Raw genomic sequence first — 26,015 nt, forward strand, 5'->3', positions numbered from 1 at the left:
AAAAATGCGAAAAAGGCTAGCAAGCACAATAAACGACGAGATAATAGTAGAGGAGAGTACCTGAACGATGAGAAGCACCATAACTTGATAAAGAGATAATGAGAGGAAAGGGGGTGGTATTTATAGGAGAGAAAAGAAGGATCTAGAAACGCAATCATTACAGCACGCGTTCTGTGACGATACAACTTCCGGACTTCACGCGCGCCAAAGCACCGCACACGGTGATTCGACCCTAAACATCGAAACTTGTTTTCTCACGCGCGACCTTTCGTTTTTTAAGTCCTTGTTTGATTCGTTGCTTCAACAATTGAGGAGCGACCCCTCATCTTCTCACAACCGTTCTCCGCCTAAAGACTACGAACTAAAGGCGAAAGGGGGGGGGCTACTGTTGGGGGTAGATCTCCAACTCAAACAAAAGGCCTGGCCCAGGAAAAGCCATAATAAACCTCCAAAAAAAGGAGGGGTATTATGGTCTTTTACATAGACGAACCGACACGATTCCCCATAAATACAGGCGTACGGCCTTGTGAAAAGGGATCGTGGAAAAAGGCAAAAGAAGTTGTACAGCAAGTATTAGAGCCCCAGCTCGTCCAAGCAAAAGTCAACGGTTTCAGAGTCAGCAGCCCGAAGAATCGACGAGATAACAGTTCGTCCGATCAACCTCGTCCATTCTTGTAATTCGTTTAAGTCATGTTGTAACCCGTCTTTTGTGCCTCGCACCAATAAAATTGAAGAGAACTTCGACCCTCTTTTGACTGAACTAAACACACTAATTGTGACCGATTTGGACATCAACAACAAGCAAACTTTCATTACTAAATAACATTTGCTGGTTCAGTCATGAAAGCCGAAACATGTTTCTTAGAACCCAACTCATTCCACTATTTACTCAAGACTCTTTTCCAAGTTCCATCAGTGTTGCATTTTTGTATCCCATGCTCATGGAATCCAAAGGATTCGGGCTTTGTGCAACCAGATAATCTTTTTGGAACTGTCGAGAGTTATGAATTTTAAAAGATATTTACAAATACTATAATCAAAAACACTGGATTTAAAAATAACATGAGATTTGTCATTTTGACACAAATGATGCAAGATGTTTAGTTGAATAAAATAGAAACTAGCTCTATCATTTGTAGTTAAGTAGTAAACAAAACTTAGATGAATTATCATAGTCTTTGTTAATGACATTTGAGGTAATTTTTCTTAAACATATGTACATACAAATATGTTTGTGTGTGTACATATATACATATCGATTTCAATATGGCTAGCTATGACGTAATACATGAGTGAGTGAGTGTTCGTTGATATAGATGAATTGGCCACACAAAATTCAACATCTTGTTAACCACACAAAACTATGGACAATTATTATTTGAAATTTGAAATTGTGTAACCTTTGTACTGTAAATTAGGCACCTCACGTCCTTTCTGTAAACATCTCAAGTCTTTTTCTTACCAAACTTATGTTCTTGTTTTTGGGTCAAATACAACTTATCTTAATGAAATGAAAGATTGGACACAAACAAAAAAAGCCCAACCAATTGGTACTGTACTGGACTACTAAATATTTAAAAAAATAGTAATATTTAGTTTTTTTTTTCCTAAAAATTAAAACCATCAGTTTTGCTTTGTTAAGAAAACAAAAGGCTTAATGCAATGCAACAAAAGAAAAAGTCAAAAAACCTTTAAATGCTTTTTTGTTATTGCAAATTTACCTTCAATTTGCATTAAATACATTTCAAACTTACATAATCAAATGTAACATATAATTTAAAAATCATATCTATCTTCTTCGATGAGTTCTTACGGTCATATTCATTAGATTTTCTAAATTATAATTGTAAATCTGTATAGATTTCTCGTATCATGAATTCATTTTTATATGCAATTTCTCATAATTTAATAAATTTTATGATAGTGGCAACAAGTTAAACTGCAGGTTATATTCAATTCTACTGATTTAACATGTAGTTTTTAAATTGAGAGTAAACTAATTAAAAATGTCATTCGGAAGATTTTATTTTGCAGGAAAAACTTGACAACAAAAATATGCCTACACGAGTTTGAAAATTGATCTATCCTGTGATTTTCCTCAAATTTTGTTAAGAGATGTTTAATGAATTAGAATCAAGTTAAAGATCTTTTATATTAAAGTAGACTGCAAGCAATAAGCTATAGATAGGATGATCAAGTTTGGATTGTTTAGTCTAATTACTTGATGGTTCCAAATTGATTTTTAATTTCTATACTCCGTTTATTATTATATATTTTAATACTTACACCTTGGAACTCTGTCTATATAAACTTACATGTGTTGTCCAATGTATTCAACCAAGGGAAACTTCTATTAAGAAAAACTTTTAATCCAAATGGCTACTTTATGTATGAGTTCAGCTTCTATTTACCAAAACGCCTCTACCCACAATTTTCGTTTTCAACGTCCTCACCGTTTTATATGCAAGTCCATGACCAAAACGACGCCAGATGCTACTTCTGTTGACATCCGTCGACGCTCCGGCAACTATCAACCTTCTCCATGGGACCATCGTTATCTTCTCTCAATCGATAACAAATATGTGGTAAAGTATTCATCATTTTATTTACTATCTTCGTCATGCATGTTTAGGGTTTCAGTTTCACCTATTTTATGTATATATTCATCATTTTATGTACTTTCTGCTATCTCTTTTAGTAGTAGTAGAAGTACCGACTCACTAGTTAGTTACAATATGGTATATGCAGAATGCGAAAAAAGTGATAACTAGAGATCTGTTGAAGAAAAAAGTGAAGAAGATGCTTGATGTTGAGACGAAGAGTCGTCTTGAGCTATTAGAGTTCATCGACGAACTGCAAAAACTTGGGATTTCGTATCATTTTGAGCAAGAAATCAATACTATTTTAACGGATTTTCATCTTAAACATGGAAATAATGTTTCCAAGTATGATAACGAAGAAGATTTACATGCAACCGCACTCGAATTCCGACTTTTTAGACAACATGGTTTTGATGTCTCAGAAGGTTAGTTTGTATTTTCAATATTCAGTGGAAAACAAAATAATACAACTTCTAAATTAAACTTTGTTGTATCTAATATCATATATTAACTAGACTGTTTATTGCAGATATATTTGATGTGATCATCAACAAAATAGAAAGTAATACGTTCATGAATGAAGATATAGAAAGTATCATTTCATTGTACGAAGCGTCGTATCTCTCCACGAAATCCGATACTAAATTGCATAAAGTCATCAGACCTTTTGCAACAAAACAAATAAGAAAATTTGTCGATGATGAAACTTACAACATTGAGGTACGAGAGCAGGCGATTCATGCATTAGAAATGCCGTACCATTGGAGAATGAAAAGACTAGAAACGAGATGGTACATAGATGCATACGAGAAGAAACATGACATGAAGAATCTTGTCTTGATCGAATTAGCCAAAATCGATTTCAATATCGTACAGACTGCTTATCAAGAAGATCTCAAATACGTTTCAAGGTAACATAGATAAATAGAAGCAATATATAGAACTGGTTTTGCATACGTCACATGCGTATATATATGTATAAATATATATATGCATACTCTTTCTAACCGTCTCACTTTAATGATATGAAGCTGGTGGAAGGATACATGTTTGGCTAATCAACTTCCCTTTATAAGAGACAGAATAGTGGAGAATTATTTTTGGAATATTGGATTAATATACGAACCGCAATTTGGATATGTCCGTCGGATCATGACTATAGTTAATGCACTTATTACAACCATCGATGACATCTACGATGTTTATGGCACTCTTGAAGAACTTGAAATCTTCACTTCCATAGTTGAAAGGTACGAACTCTACCACGTATATTTCTATTTAACGTTCTTAGTATATTATAAAAATTACAGAACACTAAATTATATATAATGTCTTTTACGAACAAAAGTGATATTATCAAACAAATCTATATATACTGCAGTTGGGATGTGAATCGTCTTGATAAACTTCCCGAGTACATGAGGTTGTGTTTTCTGATCTTGTACAATGAAACCAATGGCATTGGGTGTGATGTCCTCAAATATAAAAATTTTGACGTCATCCCTTTTCTCAAGAAATCAGTAAGTTTAACATTTAGTTATTTTTATTAGATATATACATATATAGAGTTTTAATTTTCTATATTTTGTTAAATCCAGTGGGCAGATTTATGTAAAACATATCTAGTGGAAGCAAAATGGTACAAAAGAGGGTACAAACCAAGTTTGGAGGAATACATGCAAAATGCTCGTATTTCAATATCCGCCCCAACAATATTAATTCACTTTTACTGTGCTTTCTCTGACCAAATCTCAATTCAAATACTGGAGTCTTTGTCCCAACACCGGCAACATGTCATCCGATGCTCTGCCGTTGTTCTCCGCCTAGCTAATGACCTTGCAACTTCACCGGTAAATAATCTTAGCTTCTAACATCTAGTTGTTGTCTTGAATCGTACGTTAGTTTTAATATCGATTTTAACCACGGTGTTTTGTTTATATGATGTACCATGTAGGATGAATTGACTAGAGGTGACGTTCTCAAATCGGTACAATGCTACATGCACGAAAACGGAGCTACACAGGAAGAGGCACGAGCTCACGTTCAGCAGATGATTAGTGACACGTGGGATGAGATGAACTACGAAACGATAACGGCAGGTCGCTCTTCGTCACTTTCAAGAGGATTTGTGCAAGCTGCAGTGAACGTAGCACGCATGTCGCAATGCATGTATCAACATGGCGATGGTCATGGCTCTCCCGACAAAGCCAAGACTGTTGATCGTGTCCAATCCTTGATTGTTAATCCAATCCCATTATATTGATTTTACATACCCCCAAGTCAATCACTTTTGTAGTATCAGAATTTTATTATATATTGTGATATGCTGGATTACCAAACAGATACTAACCAAAATTTATTTTTTACAAAAACATCTAATAATTTCAAACATTAAGCAAATCATGGAGCACAGAAGAAAAAGAATCATCAAAATCAAATAACATTTGTAACATTGTTAAACTCCAGTGAAATATATAATTTCTTCATACGTTCTAAAACTCCCATACATAAAATCTTACAACATAAAACATTAAGCAAATCATGGAGCACAGAAGACAGAATTATCAAAATCTAACAACATTTTAAACATTGTTAAATCTCCTATGAAATATATAATTTCTTCATACGTTATAAAACTCTCTTACAACTTGACTCAATGTCTTTACAATTAGTCTATTACAGATTCATTTATATTTACCAAATTTTCATATGCTACAGAGTGAATCAACTACTGGCAGAGTGACAGGAACCAAAGCTTTGAAATCAAGTCGGCTCATAGTGACACAACTACTAACCCAACTACTATACATAACGTATATCATCTCCTTTGGGCTACAATGAGGCATCTATCAACATAGAGTATATCCACACACAACAAAACTAATCAATAGATATATTCGCTACTAATATCACATGTTACATCACAAATGTTAGTTTTCTTCCCACACAAATCATTAAACCTACAAAAATATACTTGCAAAGTCTACTTTGACAAAGCTTTTATGTTCCTAAAGGGAAAAATCAAGAGATTATATGCGCAACGAAAACTACTCGCAATTCCAGAGAGAAGAGTTCTAAAGCACTATTTAGTCTAAACCTTGGCAGCCAAAAGAAAACTTTAGTGCTAATAGACACGTAACGACTTCTACCCGCACAATAAACAAAAAAGAACAACCAACAGCAACTCAAATTGGCCATAAAGTTCGAGATACTTACCAAACTTGCAGGAGGAGAGAGTAAGGACCCTAAAATAGATAAAAGTCATAATCAGTGAAACAAATTGGAAGGAGATAAAAAAAAAAGATAAAAAATAAGGAGGTCCGACAAGGAGAATTGTTTTAATATACCTTCGTATGTTTTTCTTTTGCAGCTCTCTCTCTCCTCCAAGCAAAACCTCCGGAATCACAGTAATACCAATTATCAGATACTATATAAACACAAGAACACTAGAAAAGGAAGTGGAAACTAAATAAGAAAGAAAAAAGTAACTATTTCGGGCAAAAAACAAAAGAATCTGCACATGCCCTAACACATATAAGAACCATGGACAAACTCTAAAGCCTACTAAAGCAACACAATTTCATCCAATTTAACACAATAGGCCAACACGGATGTAAAAGGTTCATTCAAATTATTGTTTTGCTATCACAAAACTCCCAGTAAGCAACCATTGTACCTTCTCCTGTGTGCCTTTAAAGCATTGAAAGATGTTAGGACTGTCTCTAAGCATTGGTAGATGTCCTGGAGAAAAACAACATCAGGCCCTTGAGAGACCAGAAGAGATAATAAAGCATCTTACTATCCACAAATGACATTTCTCACATAGCTTCCATAAAATTATAAAAATAATTCAGAATGGCCCTCTCCTTATTGAGATGAAAAGTTTCAAAACATAGACTTCTACAGTGAGTAAAGTCGCGAATGATTACACAGCAGTATAAAGAAAGAAAGCGCCATTAGCGAGTTTTCTTACAATAGAGAACCAGTAAAGTCCCCTGAGAATCGTCGGTAATGAGAACTCCACCCATGTCGACATTGTAACCAAAGCTTTCTCAGGCAGCAGAAGGTAGGTAGAGACAATTCAAAGATTAGAAACCTTAAAATTAAAAATTAAGATGTATAATGTACAGATATCTAGGACAACAGCATTTCCTGATATAACAGAGAAAATGGCAACGTAGTTTCACTTGCCAGTGATGAATGGGTGAGCTAATGCCTGTGACACAGTCAGTCTCCTTTCGGGATCAAGGATGAAAATTTTGTCCAAGAGATCCCTGAAATGAGCCAACATCTTGGGATCCTCACCTGGGTAACCTTTAATGATTGAACCAAAATCTTTCGGCTTCACATTTACGATCATTCTCTTCATCAGCTGAAATGGAAAAGTAACTAATTACTCACCCTCAACTGGTTTTCAAACAGCAAAGTGCCCGAGATATATAAGGACTAGTTATTTACCTTTCCACTGACAGTGTCTTCCTCTGTAGCATAAAAGTTCAAGTCATGATCAAAGTGCTGATCAATAAATGCTCCCTGTTAAACCGCATAAAACAGTCATTAGAACGTGCATTAAAAAAAGATTCTCTTAAACATACAACTAGATCACCACCATACATATGGAGCTCCCTTTTTCTGTATGGAAAGTTTTCATTTGAGAGGACGTTTTCATACTGATCAAAACAAGGTGACATACACAACACCCAATCTATTTCAATGCTTACCTTGCGAAGCATTTTTTTAGGGAAGGGACCTTTCAGTTCCATATGAAGGCGTAACATATCATTGTTTGTGGCGCCAGGGAAAAGAACTTTCCCGCTATAAAGCTCATACAGACAGCAGCCAACAGACCATATATCCAACGGATGGTCATAGGCGAGCCCCAGAACTGCAACGGAGAATGTAGAAGTTTCAGTCACATATTGTTTACCAGTAATCAACGGAAAATCCTCTTCACAATCCAAAAATATGATTATTCTCACAGCAAATAAAACTTACTAATTTCAGGGGATCTGTAAAAGCGACTAACAAGATACGGTGTAACTTCGTTTTTACCAGCAAACATTGCATTACCAAAGTCACAAAGCTTCAACACGTTTTTTCCCTCATTGACCTGGACAAATCAAAGACAAAGTGTTAAAAGCTAGGTGAATCAAGTAGGAGAAAACCAATGTAAAGTAAAACTCACCAGCATGTTGTCAGGTTTTATATCGCAGTGAAGCACCCCACAATTCTTCAGATGTTTAAGGGCAATGAATAGCTGCTTCGAATACGACCTAACAGCAGATAGTTGAAGACCAATGTTGCGGCCAAACTTCTTCAAGACCTCACGAAGATTCAAATGAAGAGACTCAAACACCAAGCAAAGGTGATTGCGATACTTGAAGGTTGAAAGAAAACGAACGCAGTGGCGCCTGTCATCTCGGTCAGCGCCGGCCAGCTTCTTCAAAATCTGAACCTCAATCTTGCCAGCTTTATGCCTAAACAAAATGCGGTACAGTCATTTGCCACAAGCATAGAGATTATATATTAGATATCGCATAAGAATTCGAAGAATTAGTTGGGACCTAGAGAATGCACCACCTACATCGTCTCGTTGTTACGAATAATTTTTATTGCCACTTCTTCAGGTTCAGCAGGTCCAGCTTTCAAATCTTTTGCACGAACCACAGTAGAGAAGACACCTTTTCCATGAGTAGCAATGACTTCATATCTACCATCCAATAACTCGCCAAACTGATAGCCTAAATAGAAGAGACACTATCTTTGTTTCAAAAAAAGAAAAAAAGCAGAGTTGCTTTCACCTTTCACAACTGAAAAGTAGAGAGAAACACACTTACTGTAATAACCCTCTGCATCATCCCAATTATCATGAAGCCCGCTCCTCACCATGGGAACACCGTCACCTTTCCCTCCCTAAAAGAAGTAGGTTTAATAGAAGGAGAAAAAAAAAGTTAAGCCCTCACACAGCAAACAGAGATTTTACTCAAATTACTACGAAAAAAAACAGTTTCAATACTATCAAATTAGTAATTTCATTGCGATAAAAGAAACCTAAGATGACAATATCAGAAGTTCACTAAACTGCAAATATGACTCTCCAAAGATATCATCATGTACAGTTTAGTAAAATACATACCACTTTCCGGATACCAGCTGGAGACTCTCCAAAGATATCATCATGGAACATGTCAGCTGACCTTTCACTCTGGACAAATAAAATTATGTAAGAATGTAAGATCGAGAAATACTCACAACCAACACGAACATCAATACCAAAGAAACAATCAAGGTTTCCTTTGTTAACGCACCTTTGGGCTACCTTCACCAAGCCCTGCTGGAGCCAGTAATGATGCCTTGTCATCATCAGCATCAATGTTAGATTTGGCTTGACCAACATTAGCTGCTATGACAACTGCAGAAGAAGCCGACTCTGGGGCAGCTTCCTGAACGACATCTGGCACAAAAAAAACAGAAGAATCACTAGGAATGCCTGGAAGCTCAAATCTCAAAACAAGTTATTATGGAGAATGTTGTATGAAGAAGAGACATTTTCTTGGGATCACACCAGCAGTTTTCTGTTAAAGAGCCATTCACATATTCCAAAAGCTGAAAGGTTCAGCTTCATTCTTAACCTAAGTGGTTATTTTGGTACACAAAATGCAATTGACTTTCACATTAAAAACAAAATAAACCACTTCTTACGACCAACTGAAAACCTCAAGATATCTTGTAACAGCTCCAAACAAAACAAGAAATCCCATATTTGAAGAATATGGATACATTGCGATAAGGATTGAAAAATACCTTTCGGCTTATCCTGAGAGAAAAGTTCATTTTGCTGCTCAGGCTTCTTCTTATGTTTCTCCAGTACGGCTAGCATTCGCTTCCTGCTCTCCTCCTTGATTCTATTTAGTTCTTCTTCTTCCTCCTCTGGAGTTTTCCATACAACTCCTTCGTCATTATCTTGGCCATCCTCATTTCGGGACCTGATCGCAAAATAGTTAAGAGCCAAACAAGATACCCAAAAGATTTATGATCTACAACAACAAAATATTCACAAGGACGAGGTTATTGAACATTTACCTTTCATCATTTCCCCACGTCTCTTCTGACTTATCATCCTTAGAATTATTGGCCTTCAAGGAATTTGGCCTTCTCATTTCTAAGTCATCTGTCTCATCATATCTTGATTGTCTAGACTGTCCGTGCCTCATCTCACTGTAGTCCACATCACTACTTATATACTTCTCCCTATCAGTCTGGATTTCTCTTCCTTTCTCCCTATCTTTTTCACTATCCCTTTCCCTCTTACTCTCTCTGCTGTTATACCTGGTTCTATCTCTACTCCTACCTCTTTCGTTGTCTCTATCTCGTAAATAATCTCCTTCCCTCTCCCTTCTCCTATCAATGCTGCGCTCTCGTTCCTTCTCTTTTCGCCTTTCATGGTCAACCTCTATATCCCTCCTCTTCTCTCGTTCTCTTTCCCTCCTTCGATCACTATCTCTCCCTCTTCGCTTACTTCCTTCTGAATCTCTATCTCTTATGCTTCCGTCCCTGTCCATATCTTTCTCCTTACTTCTTTCTCTTTCAAACACGTCTCGACTATATTGTCTGTCATTTTCCTCATATCGCCCACGTCGATGATATCTGTCCTCAGTCCTACCTGAGTCAACTCTGTCATGATGATAATCCCTACTAGAATCATGATGTCTTCCTCTGTCCAAAAACTCATCCTCCGCAACAATCCTTGATCTTGAAATTTCCCTCTCCCTATCATGTGACCTAGATCTACTCCGAGGACGGACTTCGTTAGACTGCCTACTGTTTGACGGAGACCTGTTTCTGCTCCTATGCTTCTCTTCAGAGCTTTCTGGAGAAAATGAGCTCCTGCCATTCGCATACCTTCTTTTACTAACTCTCTCTGAAGGATCTCCAGCTTCTTTACACAACCTCTTATCCTCCATTTCAGCTTCACGCGTTACAACACCATTAGAACTCACATCTTCTCCTTGACGCCCTTTTTTCGCAAGGGGAGGCTGCAAACGTCGCAACAAGATTTTCAGAACACTTATCAAAAGAGAAATATATGAGATAGAAAACGCAACTGAGAACATACATTAAAAAAAAAAAAGAACAATACAAAAAAAAAGGGGGAAAAGAGCATCTACATAAAACCAGTTCTTACAAATCAAGGGAAAGCCATCAGTCTCCATTGAACGCCTAGTGCAACACTCAGGTTATCTAAAGAAAACTCTCAAAGACCAAAGCTTTATCATTAATTCAGCTTCATATATGATTTGATTTCACCATCCCTTCTCTAAATTCACCATCCAAACATAATTTAGAAGTAAGACTTAATAAAAGAGGGATAAGAACAGACCAGATCATTATCTTGAAATTGATCGGATTTGATTTCGCCTGACTCGCCTTCGGAATCTGCCGTCTTCACCAAAACAGCGCCGCTTCCACCTTCTTCTAGAATCTCCCCTTCCTCCACATCCTCCTCACGGCCGTTACTAACTCCACTCGGATCCGCCTCCGTAACATCCATCGCCTCTGTCTCATCGCCGGCGGCTGGAATTTCATCGCCGCGCTTCTTATCACGGTGATGGCGATGATGCCTGCGGTGATGATGCTTGTGGTGACGGTGCTTGTGCCGCTTCGATGATTTATCGGTTTCGTCGGAGGAAGAAGATGAACGGCGGTGCTTGCGGTGGTGAGATTCGATCTGCTTGTCGTTCGCCATCAGAGAGAGGATCGTCGAAATCGAAATTAGGGTTAAGGGCTCAATCAAATTGGATACGAATCACGACGGGACTTTACTACTTCCGTCTGTATACTTATATATATATATAAAATTATTTATGTAAATATACGACACGCGTGCATAAAAATAAAAATACAAATGAAAATGAAAATAGAGGTTCACCACTTCACCCAACTATACTAATTCTAACATAAGTGATTAAATAAATGTTGGTAAAACATATGTTACTACCGAGTGTATTCAACTTGACATTTTAAGTGATTTGTATAAAATTTACAAATCTAATGTTATTAAATTATAGATTTTAAAAAGTCTTCTGAAATTCACTGTATTCAATTATGAATTTTAAAAATTCACATGAAATTCATTGTTATTAAATTAAAAGAGAGTTATTAGAATATTGCATAAAAGTTTCCTTATTACAAAAGTAGCACACAATAGTTTGTAATTATTAGAATAAACTCTTTATCCATACTACCTCTAAAACTAGTGTTGAGAAAAAACGTAATTACGGCTAATACCATTAGTGGAAAAAAAATATATTAGGAACTGGGAGAAAGTCTACCGATTCTTTGATGGTACATTTATACAGGTGGACTGATTAAAGGTGTACGTCAGATATTTTTGGTACACTTAGTTGTAGTCTTGGTACACTTATTGGTCAACGTAGATGGTACACTTAGTTATAGTGTTGGTACACTTATCGGTCCACGTAGATGAAATCGACAGATATATGATTTCTGTAGATTAAGTTGCCCTTTGATGACAGACTTATGTTTTTAGTGGGTATAGCGATAAACGTAAAAGGGTGGGAAGATACTAATGGCCTGTTGCGACAGATTTATGCGACAGCCTTCGCTCGTTACAGATATTTTTGGTATACATTATTTGTTTTTTGAAGTAGTTTTCGTAGTGTATTGGTAGACTTCTAGTATGTGGTAGATTTAGTAGGCATTTTTGACAGTTGTAAAGTCTTACCAGAATAATACGAATTTGTTTGAGCTGGCAAAGACAGTCTAGCGTTGCGATAGACTTATTGGAGGAAGATCTAAACACGTTTGCTGTTCTTCCGATTAATGGTGTTCATGTAGTAAAGTTTGTAGCAGATACATTAATCATGTTCTGTTTGTCGGCCGGAGCAAACGTCTTTTTCCTATTCAGTTTCGGAAATCTTTCCTCTGGGTTCATCCATGGAAGAGCAAGATATCGTTTCGGAAATCTATATAACTCACTTTTTATAGGTTTTTAATTTAGAAATCAGATGTTGAGACGAAAATCTATAATAGTTGAGTAAAAACCCCACAAGTGAAACCAAAAAAATAGACATAAGTCGTGAAAAAATAAAGTGAGGCAGGGGAAATTAGGGTTTTCAGTCGTATGTTAGAGATAGAAGACGAGGATATTATGGTAATTTCGGGTTCATTAAACCTAAAATCGAACGTGTACGTACATATAAACGTATACGTACATATGAACTTATACATAGATAATGTTCTTGAGATTAGTGTACGTACATAACGTTCTTTTGCTTAGTGTAGGTCCATAAATCTGTTTTAATGAACAATATTATTGTAATTTTGTAGTCATCTTCAACATATCTTCTTCTACAACTCTAGCTAATATTGTCGTTGTTGTTCACCGGAAATGGAACAAGTAAGAGATGTTACTAGAAAAAGTAAGAGATGTTACTAGAACAACCTATGTAATTCGTAATTGTTTATTTATTTATTATATTTTTGAGAGGTAATGAACAATAACCACACAAAAATTACATTTTAACTATAGAGGGTAATATTTAGATAACATAAATATATAATACTCAGTTCAACTAGGTACAACTAAATATATATTTAGATTTGCATTTATATTTAAAATATGAAAATGATAATTAAGGTTTATACGAATTTTTTTACATATTGAACTATTAAAGAACTATGTTTAATCAACAATACAAGAATTAATCATTTTCTAATACATACTATCGTTTTCACATAAAACACTCTTTATAGTATAAGGAAGACTTAGTAAGTGATCACCTCAAATGAAGCAAAAGAGGTGAAACCCAAGTTTTTATGAACATTGTGTTATGAAAACCTTGTAGATGCTAATTAATACTGATAAATCTTGTGGTCAACTGCTAATTAATAATTTATATTATAGTCCAACTGGAAATACGAAAAAAATGCAAAAGTTCAACTATGAATTTGAGAATACAACTGGACAACTATGTATAATTATGGTATACCAAATAAATTTTTACTAATATCCTGTTGTCTTTGGTTCATTTTACCACACTTGTGATGATTTTAAATGAATATCCCACCGCCAAAAGTTTATTTTTTATTCGTTTTCACATGATCTATATTTAAATTTATTTTAATAGCTCTAGTATAGTTGCACCAAGTAGTTCAAATTATACTAAAATTTTCTACCTAAATGATCTAGTTATACATAAAACCTCACATTCACCCTAAAATTCTATTAATTACAACCAAACAAATCTCAGTCCCTCCGTCTCTGTTGCAACTCTTTTATCTTCTGCAAAGGCTCCATCTTCTACTCCTTATAGCTTCTAAGTAGATATTATTTCTCATCTATTACTTCATTAAGCTACACTTCTTTTCTCAAACATCTCTACTATTATTACTTCATTCTTAAAGAAATACATCATTTCATAAACCAACTAGCAGTTCATACATAACACAAGTCTTGAGAAATTTGTAAAAATCTAAAGCCAACAAAAACAATCATAAAATACCAATGCTTTTTCATAAAAGATCCAAATCATACAAAGTGAACACATCACAAGCATGAACTCTAGAAGAGAAGATGTAACCATCAAACCAAGCCATAAAAAAAACACAAAGTCATGTCCTAAACTGATCAAGTTCTCAACATGTTCGAACCAAAGGGTCCTATTGCTTTGTTTGAAGCTACATCATCTTCAAGCATATCCTCAGAAGCTTATATATATATATATACCTGAAGAACAACAAGAAGGCAGACATGAGCTATGGTGCTGAAAATATAGATGCCATTCATAATCATGCAGAAGAAAAGAAAGAAGCTTTTTTTTTACCATTCCGGAGACTTTTGAAGGAGACAGACTTGCTCAAAGAAGAGAACTTTAGAGACAATAGATGTAACTTTGCTACCAAACTCTTGTGACTTTTCCTTTCCTGTAGCAACAAACATCAAACACCATCTCAAACTTCAAGCCTGAGAGAAGAATCAAGTAACATTGTCTTGATAAAAACACGAAATTTATTTACCTCGTCTGGTCCACATGCTCTCACGAAAGTTAGCTGGAAACAATGCTAATGAGTTCTCTCCTTTTGCATCCATTATCTTCAACGAGAGGACAACATATAAAAAAGAAAACAACTGTTAAGAACAAGCCTCTTCACTTTCTGCAGTTAGGTACTCTGCAGTCAAGTACTAAAGTATTGAAGCAGCATACATCGGACTCATGGGTTAAGCTAACTAACCTGACCCAAATAGTTAAAAAAAATTATTGGCTCCTAGAGACCATCCTGCAAATTTATCTCCAACATGAGCCTCAACATGAACAAATAACCACAAATCCTCACACAAAACCAGCCTCAAAAGTGACCACAGGCTAGAGCTTCCAGCCTTCCAGATATAGCCAAGCATCACTACACTATCCTAAAGCTTAATCTAAAATCAGATAACAACAAATAATTTCCAATTTACCTTGGACAAGAGTAAATTTGAGAGGAGTTCCTCTGTCACGGCTTGAATCAAACTTTGTCCCGTCCAACAAAGTTCCCGTGTAATGAATACAAAATAAAACCATAACGGAATCTATCTCAGAACCTATCACTCACATATCATTAGATCAAATCAGATACATAAAAAAAAAGGACCAAGTGATTCAAATTTACCTACATACATGAATTTCAAACTCATGGGTTAAGATAACTAACCTGACCCAAACAGTTAACAAGAATGTTGCCTCCAAGTGACCATCCTGCAAATTTATCTCCAACATGAGCAATCACTTGACTTCACACATGTATCCTAAAGACCAAGTAGAACTGCATTATCATTATCATCAGAGCTTTGGGTAGTCCTGAAAAATCCAAATAGAAAGAATGGGTTAACGAGGCCTAAGGTATAAAACCAAATCAAATGTTGTAGTTTCAGGAAGGAAGACTAATCCAAATATCTCATAAACTACACTGCAAAGGTCTTCTTAACCATTATATGTTCTTACCCATAAGCAAAACAACACAAACCCATAACTCTGGCGTGAGAAGTTCACAACTTTGATTACTGACATTAAGCAATGATGCTTTCTACAACCACAAACATATAGGATAAGCGTTGACTGCAGATACCACTTAAAGTGATGATGTTTAAGAAATTTTGTACCCACATTCAACATATTCTCATAATCACAATAACACATATTCATATATGTAAGTGGGTTTAAAAAATTAAATAAGTAATTCCTCCAGCCAAAACAACACAAGCAAATATAATATAGAGCTCGTAATGTAACAAAGAGAGAGTAAAACAATCGAACTAACCTCCAAAAATGAACTATTGAGCTGCAAAGAAACCCAAATTCCAAAAGATTTAAGCAATCGAACTAACCTCCAAAAATGTTTGGTTGATGAGATGAGTGTGAGAAGGAAGTGGCGATCCATCAGCAGCTCCATCAACAGCTTCAAGTTGGGATACAGTTAGCTCCATCAGTAGCTCCTGGTGGCATGTTAGCTCTCGGGGGCATGGTAGCACCATTAGAAGACAAGCCAGTAGCTCCTGGTGGCATGGTAGGACCATTAGAAGATACACCAGTAGCGCCTGGTGGCATGGTAGCTCCCGGCGGCATGGTAGTTGGCCTGAAACTGGGCTGTCTGTGAGATGAATCTTGTGTCACACTGGCATGGTAGTTGGATGTCTGTAGTCGCTTTGTTTTTGATGTCATCTGTAGCAGTTAATATGATCTTACTCAAATCAAGATAAATTATAACTAACTGAAGCCAAAGCGAACTCCAAATGAATCAACAACAGACGTAATACTAGGATTTGTACATTAATATATATCTTCTCTATCACAGGTGTGGAATAACGTATTTGGCTTTGTGATTAAAATATATGAATGAGCCAAATATATATAGACAAAGTAGTTTAAACTTTGTATAATCCAAATCACCAAATTAATCAGCAAATGATTAATTATCCCAGGATAGACAAAGACAATGAATGCACGCTCACCAAATCCAAATTAATATATATCTTATGAAGGATAACGTAATCATAGGAACAATTTAAATCACACAGGATTACTAGTTTTAAAATTCAAAATCAATATCGAGAAACAACCATAAATGAATACCCCAAATTTTTTTGAGACTATACATCAAACCTGAGGTTTAAAAAGCAAATGATTTTGAACCCAAGCAACAATTAAGACCAGCGATGTTCTAGAACTGGAAGATTGGTGATGCAGGGGAGATTTACCTGAGACGACGGAGGCGAGAGAACAGAGGACGAGGCCAGAGGAAGAGGAGAGAAGCATCGGTGGTGTGGAGAGGACGAAGCCGGAGGAAGAGGAGAGAAGAAGTAGCGGTGGTGTTGGATTTGACAAAAATCAAACAAACATCAATTCAAAAGAAAAACAAAAACAGGGAAACAAGAGCAAGAGCATAATATCTCAAGTTTTTTTTAGACCAAATTTAATTATAAATGGCATAAACCGTAATAAAACACACAACCCTGGTTTAAAAGTAATAATCAAACTTTTCTGTGTTGTTTGAGTAAGTCGAAAATCATAACGTGTTGTTATAGTAATAAACCTACTTTTATGTAATATTCTAGTTAATTTCCCTTGAATTAATGATTTAGAAAAGAGAAATACCCTAGAATAGCACACTTTTAAGTTTTTCTTCCAAAGTTAGCACACCTTCTCAAATATTCCAAAACTAGCATTTACTAATTAACATAATAATTAAGAAAAATCTAAAAAATAAGAAATAATTATATAATTTCTTTGTTTCATGTCGTCTCTTTTATCTAACCTCTCACGAAAGATCTAAAATGGAGATAGCCCCAATTATCGTGTTCTCACCGAAGATTACCCAATTCTCATTGTTGGTTCTCACGAGCTTTTCCTTGTCCCCTTTAACCCGAAACGAATCGTCATGAGATTGTGTTCTTCTCCCCTGCATTTTTGGTTAGATCTACTTTTTAAGAATGTGGATTCGATAAAATCTCTCAAAATTTTGCTTTGAGGTCGAATTAGAGAGAGGCTAATGGTGTTGAACCGTCGGCAGCGATGCTATTGGGTACATATTCATCATGTGAAGGTCACAATGGTTTTGTCGGCAGCGGCGCTGCTCATGACGACGTTAAAAGAGCTGGAGAAGGTGGAGAACATTAAGCATAATTTTTGGTGATGTGATTGAGATCGCAAGGATCATAAGGCCACTCATAAGGAATTGAGTGGTTTAGTGAGAGAGATCTTGGGGACTTGTGTTTCTGTTGGGTCTATTGTGAATGGTAAAGATCCAAAGGATATTCAACAAGATTCAAGATTGTGAAGTTGAACTTCCTGAGAATTGAAATGAGGTTTGTTTCTTTCTTTTACTTCTTCTATTTGAGGCTTTTGTTTTATATTCTAGAAAACAACAACGACTTAACTTAGTTCAACTCAAATTTGTGTTCGTCTTGTACTGGTATGAGTTTTTTTTTTGAAGAAGTTTCAATCTTAGAACTGTCCCATCCATTTAAGCTAGACAAATTTGGAATAGTTTTATGAGAATGGTAACTGCTAGTGTTATTGTTAGAGGTCTGTTTGCTTATTACTTTGGAATTTCATTCATATGTTAATCATCATAGAGTTTCTCACACAAACAATGATTGGAATTAAGCCTTGTCTAAAATTCAGAAGGGGTTCATAAATATTAGGAAGACCTTCGTGAATGGATCTTATGAAGTATTTTAGTATTTGTCTGTGATGTCTTTGAAATATTTCTTTACAAAATAGAATTATCTTGCGTCTTGTGTTGGAGAAGTATGTGATATATTTGATGTGTTTCATTGTAACGTGGGTTTTTTTTGTTTACATATTGATTTCAGCAAAGAAGAAAGAAACGGTGTAATGAAGTTGAGTATGTTGTTCGAAAGAAGAAACATAGAGTTGATGATGAACAAGATGTTCCATGGTGGAGCACCCAAAACCATCCTGAATTTAATCAAGAATACTTTAGATATGTAATCTTTTTTTAACTATTATTTTTATGAAGACTATCCTGAATTTCAAGAAGTGATTCCTAAATATTATTGAACCCTTCATAAATTTAAATATATGTGTTTCTAAATATATTGTTTTGTGTATTTTGGATCAATGTGTCAAATATTAGTAGATTACTCCATTAGTGAGGCATAATGATTTCATGGTTGTGCACATTCTGATGTTTGGAAATCTAAACTTTTTAATGAAAGTCATCATGAAATTCAAGGAATTCCTTATAGTGCACATTCTGTGTTTCTAAATTTAAATATATGTGTTTCTAAATCTAATCTTTGACATTCTTATAGTGCATAAACATCAAATGAGTACCAAAACAATATAAAATGTTGTTTCACAACCATCATAGATGTCTAACAACAGATATAGATGATAGGTGAACCACACTTTTTCATTGATTTCACCATGGCTGTAGAATCTTCCAAGTCTTCGGTATGCAAGCATGTTTCATGGGACTTCTCCAAAATGTTGACGCTGAGATTAAGAAGATTTGGTGCTGCATTTTGGGCGTGATGTTGGATGTAGCAAAACCCCATCTTGGCTAAGCTATCATTTATCTCCGCAAAACCATCAATAATAGATAACTCTTGCATTCTGTAAAGAAAATAGATAAAATTCCCAAATACTTTAGTGTGTCTTAAGTAGCAAAGCAAAACTAGCACACATGGTTAACTCAGAACAATTAGAACAGAATATGCAAACAAACACTTGATATACAACGAAATCAAGCTATTGAGTAGTATATGTTTGGGAAGCTTAGAAGGAATTTATTATAAATTAAGATTCATATACAATCTAAGAGAAGCAAGGTTAACTAACAAAGGAGAATCTTAAATAGACTAATCGAGAACTAACTAATCAAATCATAGTCTATAACTATGCTTATGAAGGTCGTCCTGAAGTTCAGATAAGCTTTCCTGAATTTCATATATATCTTTTACTCGTTAAATCCAATGAACATAGAAAAGGTGGAAGAGAAGCTTACCGGTTTTGGAAGTTGAGAGACCCAAATCACAAATCATCCAATCTACTGAAAGTTTGAAACTTTCTGAAAATTAGAAAAAAAGTTAATCACAACAGAGGTTTCAATTGGACAAAGCAATCAGACCTAAGCAATCACAAATCGCCACGAACTGTTTCGATTTGATTATGCTGGAGAAAAAGTCGGAGATTATATTGCTTACCGTGACTTTATATGAACTTCCCCCTGAAATTAACCAAAATCTAGTACTCGTTAGTTCCAATAAACATTGAAAAAGTGGAAGTAAAGCGTACAAGAAAATTAAACATGGCGTAGGCATACTAGTTTCAATCGGATAAAGCAATCAGATCTAAGAATTGAATCCAGATCCGATAATGGAGAATCGAGATTCACATCCATAATCCAAAATCAAGCATGACTTGTGTTTAAAATCTGAGATTGAAGAAGTGTTGCAACGAGAGAGGAGAAGCCGGGAAGGAAAGGGAAACTTTTTAGTTTTGTGTATAAGGAAGACGACGATTGCTGCGTTTTTTATATATTTTTCTGTTTTATTATTTTTAATAATAATTCTCCAAAATATTAAGTTGTGCTAATTTTGTCATATTAAGGAGTGTGTGCTAAGTTTGGAACAAAAACTAAAAATGATGCTATTTTTGTCAATTGGCCTTTAAAAACTATCTTAAAATTCATTGTTATTCAAAACAGTCTGTAGATTTCGATTTTAATGAATTTTGGGATTCTAGAGGATTTGAGAGTATTTCTTTAATTAAAAATACAGAAATCCAAATCTCATGGTTTTAGGTGGGATTTGAAAGAATTTTACAATAAATCATATCAACCTCCCTAAAATCATCAAAATTATTTAAAAATCTCATGAAAACTAAAATCACTTGGAATATTAGGTTGAATACACCCTACATATATTTACGTAGTTAAAAAAATGGGTAGAAAATAAAAACAATTTCGACATTGGAGTCCAAATTACTAGTGCTAAAATATGCGATATATTAAATCTTTTTAAACTCTTACACACAAATCATATAGAAATGTAAATATTTTTATTCTTTTTGGTATGGTAGAAATAAAGAAGACATAAAATTCATGAATAAATACGATTTTTCCTAAATTAATCTTTTTCTATATTATGATAAATACAGTAAAATCTAAAAAAAGAGAAAAATAACAAACAAATTATAGATAACTAAGACAATAATGGTGTGGTGAACTGTTGGTAATAATATACACAATTGTAATTCTTTATAGTTTTATACAATTTTGTGTAAATATATTTATGCAATTGGTTAATTAAAAAAACAAACGAAATATTTTGATAATTACTAACACAACAACGGTGTGGTAAAGTGATCAGGTTGTTGAGAATATTCATACGGCTGTTCATATGGTGGCTCTTGCTCGTGTTGTCCTTCTTCTCCTCCTCCATGGCCACCGGAGAGATCTTCAATTTCGAGAATCTCAACCCTCCGTTTCATCTTCTTTTGCAGTTTAACTGCAACATCCGATGGCCTAAATCGTCCGCAAATGATTACTTGACGTTCCTTTTTGCTGATCATGTGTGTATCAACCTCTTCATACAAAACAAAAGTATCCAAAACATGTATTAACATTCAAAAAAATTTCAATAATTCGTTTTTTCAGCTATTCAGTTGAACTTAACTTCTTCTAGTATACAATATTTCTTGGCTCATTTCATTCCACATATTATGTTATATAGCCAAAATATACCAACCTTTCATATTGATGATAATCCTCCTAGCTTTTCTACAACAAGCATTGCAATCCAAGTTAACCCTCATCACAACACAACATTGCCTCTGCATTTCACCAACAAAACAAATTATAACACAATCCAAACAAAGTATTGTTAATAAGAAAAAAAATAACAAACCTTTTCCGACATGGGACAAAAGAGCAATGTTGTATGATATGTTTTGGTGCTAAGAAAACACAAAGATTACTTATAAATTGTGATTTTGGAATCTGATTCTCTAACTTTGGTAGAGCAGAGAAGATATATAACAAAACCAGTTTTGTTATGTTACCTAATGTCCATTGAGAAGCATCTAATGACATTGCTTTGCTTTGTTTCTAGATGGTTAAACGTAAACCGGAAATTAAAATCGACCCGGTTTAATTATTTATCGGTTATTAAAATTCCAACATGGTAGATACAAATGTAGGTGAAGACGCTTAACGAACTTCGACCTCGTCTTCTCCGTCCACTTCACTCTCTCTAAATCTCTCTCTCTCAGATCTCTCTGTCTCACTCTATCTCTGTGATTCAACAATGGCGGTTTCTTCATCTTCGTTCTTATCAACAGCTTCACTCACCAATTCCAAATCCAACATTTCATTCGCTTCCTCAGTATCCCCATCCATCCGCAGCGTCGTCTTCCGCTCCTCGATTCCTCCGTCCTCTCACCGCCGTGTAATGACCGTCCGATCAAAGATTCGCGAAATTTTCATGCCGGCGTTATCGTCAACAATGACGGAAGGCAAAATCGTGTCGTGGATCAAAACCGAAGGCGAGAAACTCGCGAAAGGAGAGAGTGTTGTGGTTGTTGAATCTGATAAAGCTGATATGGATGTTGAAACGTTCTACGACGGTTACCTCGCCGCAATCGTCGTCGGAGAAGGTGAAACAGCTCCGGTTGGTGCTGCGATTGGATTGTTAGCTGAGACTGAAGCTGAGATCGAAGAAGCTAAGACTAAAGCAGCTTCGAAATCATCTTCTTCTTCTTCTGCGGCGGAGGCTGTTGCTACATCTCCTCCTCCGGTTACTTCATCTCCTGCTCCGGCGATCGCTCAACCAACTCCGGTGACAGCTGTCGCGGATGGTCCGAGGAAGACTGTAGCGACACCTTATGCTAAGAAGCTTGCTAAACAGCATAAGGTTGATATTGGATCCATTGCTGGAACTGGACCATTCGGTAGGGTTACAGCTACTGACGTGGAGACGGCGGCAGGAATTGCTCCGTCTAAATCCTCCGTGGCACCACCACCTCCTCCTCCTCCTGCAGCGGTGAATGGAAAAGCTACAACAGCCACCAATTTGCCTCCTCTATTGCCTGATTCAAGCATTGTACCTTTCACAGCAATGCAATCTGCAGTATCGAAGAATATGATTGAGAGTCTCTCTGTTCCTACATTCCGTGTTGGTTACCCTGTGAACACTGATGCTCTCGATGCACTATACGAGAAGGTGGGATTGAATTGAATGAAACATGGAAACACACATTGTTCTGTATGTTGTATTGTGTGAAGCGAATGCTTAAATCACTGCTTTTGTTTACAGGTGAAACCAAAGGGTGTAACGATGACTGCTTTATTGGCTAAAGCTGCAGGGATGGCTCTGGCTCAGCATCCTGTGGTGAATGCAAGCTGCAAAGATGGGAAGAGTTTTAGTTACAATGCTAACATTAACGTTGCTGTGGCGGTTGCTATTAATGGCGGTTTGATTACGCCTGTTCTACAAGATGCAGATAAGGTAACCAAATGTAATGTAGTTCTTGGAAGGAAGTAGCTAGGTTGTGATTGAACAGAGATATAGTCTTAAGCTGGTTTGATTAACTGAATGTGCTGAGTCATGTTGGTTTTTTTAATAGTTGGATTTGTACTTGTTATCCCAAAAATGGAAAGAGCTGGTAGGGAAAGCTAGAAGCAAGCAACTGCAACCCCATGAATACAACTCTGGTACTCTTCTTTACTTTTCAGATGATACACATGTGAATCGTGTTTAAGGATTGTGATTAAAGATATTTATGTATGGGATGCAGGAACTTTCACTTTATCGAATCTTGGTATGTTTGGAGTGGATAGATTTGATGCTATTCTTCCGCCAGGACAGGTATATGAAAGAAAAATGAATTTGCCTCTTTATGATCAGTGATTACAAGCTATATCTACTTATCTTGTTGTTCTCAAAATCTCTAGGGTGCAATTATGGCTGTTGGAGCGTCGAAGCCAACTGTAGTTGCTGACAAGGATGGATTCTTCAGTGTGAAAAACAGAATGGTGGTAAGTTTGACTTTAACTTTCACATGGAACAAAAACTGATTTGATCCTGATTAAGAACCTGCTTGATTGGTTTGGTGAACCTGCTTGATTGATTGGATTCTCATGAGCTATAGCTTTATTATATGTAGGAGCTTCTTTAAAGTAAGATTAAGTTTGAATTTATTTGGTTTGGCAGGTGAATGTGACTGCAGATCATCGCATTGTCTACGGAGCTGACTTGGCAGCTTTCTTACAAACCTTTGCAAAGATCATTGAGAATCCAGATAGTTTGACCTTATAAGACTCCCCACCGAACACGAAATGACAAAATCAGTTTCCAAATTTCCTAAGCCATTTTTTCTCAAGTAAAATTTTTAAATCTCCATTGTTCTTATTGTTATACTTCTTTTGGATATTTTCTTTCTTTCGCTTTTGTTGTATCTGTAATTTGGGTGTCCGGAATTATCATTTTGGGTTTTACTTTACACAAATAATTTCTGGTTTAAACTGTTCGCCAGTCACTCAGACCACACAGGCTCTAGGAAAAGAGAATAGCCAGATGTGGCCCATTACCTGGCATCTCTTTAATGGGCCTTTTAGTCAATATAGTCCGAATGTTATACTTTTCCCCATGTAACGCCTTACACAGCTTGTAAGCGAGCAAATCACTCAATTCTCAAATCCCAAATTGATAACTTGGTTGAAACATTGTGATTACTGTTTGAAACGTCTTACCAACTTTAGCTGCATATTATTACAGATTAGACATATAATTTACCAATAATTAACCCAGATGTGGTCATCTCAGATTCTGATCTCTGGGATAATAAGATTTTTAAAATTAAACAACAGCTAAACAAAGCATGAAGATGTCCACTAAATATGAACAAATCCTTGAAAAAGGGAGTAAATAAACATATTGATACTTATATAAACTAATCTAAGCCATTTTCCTCTACTAAACATCTGATTTTTCTAATCCTAATAACTTAACAAAACATATCAGATCCCTAAATACATGATAGATAGAGAGCAAAGAAAAAAAGAAAAAAAAAAAGCGAGGTAAACGCCACCGTTTCGTGACATGCTTTTTATAAATAAAAAAACTCCAGAATTACTCCGCCGGTAAAAACTCCGGCCGCCATGAAAACAGATCGCCGGAATCCAAACAAACATCGGAATATTCGAAAAGCCCATCACCAAGATCGCAAGTTCCAAAATCCGTAGTAACATGATCCTCAATTTCAAACCCAGATAACTCGCCGAGCTCAGATGAATCAGACGAAGCCCGTAGCAACTCCGTCACCGTCTCCTCCGTACAAAGCGTCGGCGGTTGCAGAGGCGGTGGAGGTAAACCCAGCTCATCGTCAGAAGCTTCAAAAAGATAACCAAGATCCGGTTGAGTCTCGGCAGAGCCTTGCTGCACCGTCGTCGTGGTGTTCGACAACTCATCTTCGAAGCTCTTCATGACTGAGTCAAGATCTTGAACCGCTGGGTCGTTCTCCGAGTCATTGAACAAATCGTCTCTCAACCGCTTCACATCCGGCGAGTCATCAAGGCCTAACTCATCTTCTCTGACTCGTTTCTTCCCGACCGAGTCAGTCCTAGTGAGCCTCTCCTCCATGACCATAGCTTTACAACAACCGGTACGGTTTACCGCTTTTTGGTTTAGATGGTACGGTTTTAATGAGTGGCAAATGTTGTAATTAGCGTGAGATTATGGGTGCAGAATCGGGAAGAAAGGAAACTCGAGATTTTATAGTTGGAGACAAAGAGAAGAAAGTGGAGGATATCAAAAAAAAGGTCGGTAAAGTGAAAGAGATAGCGCGTGATCAAACAAAATGTTTTTGATTTTTATTTTTTATTATTAATTTCAGATGTCGTTTTCTAAATTTTCTGAACGTTACAAAATTGGTTTGAAATCAGAGTCGAAGTCTGGTAGCTTGCAGGACAGTGGACATAAACATGCTCGATCAGAGTTAGGTTCGGCTCCTCAGAGTCTCTGAGAGCATATTCAATATTTAAAGGAAAAAGAATATTTTACCAAAATATATATATATATATATATATATATATATAGTGTTGACGACCTAAAAAAAAAAGTTACAATATTCAAAGTGATATATAATGTTACAAAAAAAGATTTAAAGAAAAACGTTACAATATTAGAGAACAAAGAACATGTAGAATTGTACAACACATCACGTGAGAGAGTACATAAAGCAATATCAAGTACACAAAACTTCCCACCTTAAATCTCCACCACCATCCTTAAGTATCATCGCCAAATCTAATTCATGAGAACAAATCTTACTTTCGATTAAAGATTTATTTTTTATTAAAAAAAATTTTAACTAATTTTTTCTAGCTTTT

At 35.8% G+C, this 26,015-nt stretch overlaps 7 protein-coding genes across 15 annotated transcripts; 2 read left to right on the forward strand and 5 right to left on the reverse strand.

Annotated features, from left to right (window-relative positions):
* The first annotated feature begins 1,146 nt into the window (after positions 1–1,146).
* On the forward strand, positions 1,147–4,939 carry LOC104710358 (1,8-cineole synthase 1, chloroplastic-like). Its single transcript, XM_010426936.2, has 7 exons — positions 1,147–2,585; positions 2,749–3,025; positions 3,130–3,511; positions 3,632–3,850; positions 3,982–4,120; positions 4,199–4,450; positions 4,555–4,939. The coding sequence occupies exons 1-7, from the start codon at positions 2,376–2,378 to the stop codon at positions 4,861–4,863; spliced, it is 1,788 nt and encodes a 595-aa protein (XP_010425238.2). The 5' UTR covers positions 1,147–2,375; the 3' UTR covers positions 4,864–4,939.
* Positions 4,207–6,696, reverse strand: LOC104710357 (uncharacterized). 2 transcript variants are annotated; one of them, XR_015567209.1, is made up of 6 exons: positions 6,574–6,696; positions 6,277–6,341; positions 5,948–5,994; positions 5,817–5,845; positions 4,548–4,832; positions 4,207–4,442 (listed from the first exon to the last, which is right to left on the reverse strand). XR_015567209.1 is itself a non-coding variant. In XM_087467650.1 (5 exons), the coding sequence occupies exons 1-5, from the start codon at positions 6,634–6,636 to the stop codon at positions 5,306–5,308; spliced, it is 345 nt and encodes a 114-aa protein (XP_087323776.1). In that variant the 5' UTR covers positions 6,637–6,696; the 3' UTR covers positions 5,190–5,305. The 2 variants fall into 2 exon arrangements, 1 of the variants encoding a protein (XP_087323776.1); XM_087467650.1 differs by lacking the exons at positions 4,207–4,442; positions 4,548–4,832 and adding an exon at positions 5,190–5,446.
* LOC104710359 (uncharacterized) lies at positions 6,447–11,539 on the reverse strand. Of its 3 annotated transcripts, none has more exons than XM_087467646.1 (13): positions 10,981–11,539; positions 9,684–10,636; positions 9,405–9,586; positions 8,909–9,054; positions 8,737–8,805; positions 8,438–8,513; positions 8,185–8,341; positions 7,786–8,077; positions 7,596–7,710; positions 7,322–7,485; positions 7,059–7,133; positions 6,792–6,972; positions 6,447–6,696 (listed from the first exon to the last, which is right to left on the reverse strand). In XM_087467646.1, exons 1-13 carry the CDS (start codon positions 11,344–11,346, stop codon positions 6,689–6,691), a joined length of 2,784 nt encoding a protein of 927 aa, XP_087323772.1. In that variant the 5' UTR covers positions 11,347–11,539; the 3' UTR covers positions 6,447–6,688. The 3 variants fall into 3 exon arrangements, with proteins under 3 accessions (XP_087323772.1, XP_087323773.1, XP_087323771.1); XM_087467647.1 differs by lacking the exon at positions 10,981–11,539 and adding an exon at positions 10,786–10,847; XM_087467645.1 differs by having other exon boundaries at positions 6,447–6,972.
* Positions 11,540–14,114: 2,575 nt separating this feature from the next.
* LOC104710360 (uncharacterized) lies at positions 14,115–17,096 on the reverse strand. 6 transcript variants are annotated; one of them, XM_087463810.1, is made up of 9 exons: positions 16,858–17,096; positions 15,988–16,321; positions 15,605–15,686; positions 15,315–15,460; positions 15,082–15,204; positions 14,856–14,900; positions 14,640–14,715; positions 14,447–14,546; positions 14,115–14,349 (listed from the first exon to the last, which is right to left on the reverse strand). In XM_087463810.1, exons 2-4 carry the CDS (start codon positions 16,174–16,176, stop codon positions 15,396–15,398), a joined length of 336 nt encoding a protein of 111 aa, XP_087319936.1. In that variant the 5' UTR covers positions 16,177–16,321; positions 16,858–17,096; the 3' UTR covers positions 14,115–14,349; positions 14,447–14,546; positions 14,640–14,715; positions 14,856–14,900; positions 15,082–15,204; positions 15,315–15,395. The 6 variants fall into 6 exon arrangements, 3 of the variants coding, with proteins under 3 accessions (XP_087319936.1, XP_087319937.1, XP_087319938.1); XM_087463811.1 differs by having other exon boundaries at positions 14,856–15,000; XR_015565088.1 differs by lacking the exon at positions 15,605–15,686.
* Positions 17,097–20,846: 3,750 nt separating this feature from the next.
* LOC104710361 (uncharacterized) lies at positions 20,847–21,661 on the reverse strand. The gene is made up of 3 exons (XM_010426941.3): positions 21,535–21,661; positions 21,376–21,460; positions 20,847–21,213 (listed from the first exon to the last, which is right to left on the reverse strand). The coding sequence occupies exons 1-3, from the start codon at positions 21,544–21,546 to the stop codon at positions 20,966–20,968; spliced, it is 345 nt and encodes a 114-aa protein (XP_010425243.2). The 5' UTR covers positions 21,547–21,661; the 3' UTR covers positions 20,847–20,965.
* A 34-nt stretch (positions 21,662–21,695) lies between these two features.
* Positions 21,696–24,149, forward strand: LOC104710363 (dihydrolipoyllysine-residue acetyltransferase component 4 of pyruvate dehydrogenase complex, chloroplastic). Its single transcript, XM_010426943.3, has 6 exons — positions 21,696–22,848; positions 22,942–23,133; positions 23,252–23,339; positions 23,423–23,493; positions 23,580–23,663; positions 23,839–24,149. Exons 1-6 carry the CDS (start codon positions 21,934–21,936, stop codon positions 23,941–23,943), a joined length of 1,455 nt encoding a protein of 484 aa, XP_010425245.2. The 5' UTR covers positions 21,696–21,933; the 3' UTR covers positions 23,944–24,149.
* A 310-nt stretch (positions 24,150–24,459) lies between these two features.
* On the reverse strand, positions 24,460–25,445 carry LOC104710364 (uncharacterized). The gene has a single exon (XM_010426944.3). The coding sequence runs from the start codon at positions 25,270–25,272 to the stop codon at positions 24,757–24,759; it is 516 nt and encodes a 171-aa protein (XP_010425246.1). The 5' UTR covers positions 25,273–25,445; the 3' UTR covers positions 24,460–24,756.
* Positions 25,446–26,015: the final 570 nt, after the last annotated feature.

This window comes from Camelina sativa, chromosome 9, assembly GCF_030686135.1.
Source record: "Camelina sativa cultivar CO46 ecotype springtype chromosome 9, ASM3068613v1".
NCBI lineage: Eukaryota > Viridiplantae > Streptophyta > Magnoliopsida > Brassicales > Brassicaceae > Camelina > Camelina sativa.

What these genes read in the sequence shown, in the direction of transcription:
- LOC104710363 (XM_010426943.3), top strand. Translation starts at nt 21,934, where the DNA reads ATGGCGGTTTCTTCATCTTCGTTCTTATCAACAGCTTCACTCACCAAT. An exon ending in CTATTCTTCCGCCAGGACAG is followed by an intron (nt 23,494 to 23,579) that starts GTATATGAAAGA and finishes CAAAATCTCTAG; the next exon opens with GGTGCAATTATGGCTGTTGG. An exon ending in GTGTGAAAAACAGAATGGTG is followed by an intron (nt 23,664 to 23,838) that starts GTAAGTTTGACT and finishes TTGGTTTGGCAG; the next exon opens with GTGAATGTGACTGCAGATCA.
- LOC104710357 (XM_087467650.1), bottom strand. Translation starts at nt 6,636, where the DNA reads ATGTCGACATGGGTGGAGTTCTCATTACCGACGATTCTCAGGGGACTT. An exon ending in CAAAAGAAAAACATACGAAG is followed by an intron (nt 5,846 to 5,947) that starts GTATATTAAAAC and finishes TATCTATTTTAG; the next exon opens with GGTCCTTACTCTCTCCTCCT. An exon ending in TCTCTCCTCCTGCAAGTTTG is followed by an intron (nt 5,447 to 5,816) that starts GTAAGTATCTCG and finishes CTATGTTGATAG; the next exon opens with ATGCCTCATTGTAGCCCAAA.
- LOC104710360 (XM_087463812.1), bottom strand. Translation starts at nt 16,176, where the DNA reads ATGGTCCTACCATGCCACCAGGAGCTACTGGCTTGTCTTCTAATGGTG. An exon ending in TCAACCAAACATTTTTGGAG is followed by an intron (nt 15,687 to 15,987) that starts GTTAGTTCGATT and finishes TTGTGGTTGTAG; the next exon opens with AAAGCATCATTGCTTAATGT. An exon ending in TTGTGTTGTTTTGCTTATGG is followed by an intron (nt 15,461 to 15,604) that starts GTAAGAACATAT and finishes TGGATTTTTCAG; the next exon opens with GACTACCCAAAGCTCTGATG.
- LOC104710364 (XM_010426944.3), bottom strand. Translation starts at nt 25,272, where the DNA reads ATGGTCATGGAGGAGAGGCTCACTAGGACTGACTCGGTCGGGAAGAAA.
- LOC104710359 (XM_087467646.1), bottom strand. Translation starts at nt 11,346, where the DNA reads ATGGCGAACGACAAGCAGATCGAATCTCACCACCGCAAGCACCGCCGT. An exon ending in AATTTCAAGATAATGATCTG is followed by an intron (nt 10,637 to 10,980) that starts GTCTGTTCTTAT and finishes CGACGTTTGCAG; the next exon opens with CCTCCCCTTGCGAAAAAAGG. An exon ending in CTCTCAGGATAAGCCGAAAG is followed by an intron (nt 9,055 to 9,404) that starts GTATTTTTCAAT and finishes TTTTTGTGCCAG; the next exon opens with ATGTCGTTCAGGAAGCTGCC.
- LOC104710361 (XM_010426941.3), bottom strand. An exon ending in GATTATCATCAATATGAAAG is followed by an intron (nt 21,214 to 21,375) that starts GTTGGTATATTT and finishes TTTTGTATGAAG; the next exon opens with AGGTTGATACACACATGATC.
- LOC104710358 (XM_010426936.2), top strand. Translation starts at nt 2,376, where the DNA reads ATGGCTACTTTATGTATGAGTTCAGCTTCTATTTACCAAAACGCCTCT. An exon ending in GATCTCAAATACGTTTCAAG is followed by an intron (nt 3,512 to 3,631) that starts GTAACATAGATA and finishes AATGATATGAAG; the next exon opens with CTGGTGGAAGGATACATGTT. An exon ending in ATGACCTTGCAACTTCACCG is followed by an intron (nt 4,451 to 4,554) that starts GTAAATAATCTT and finishes TGTACCATGTAG; the next exon opens with GATGAATTGACTAGAGGTGA.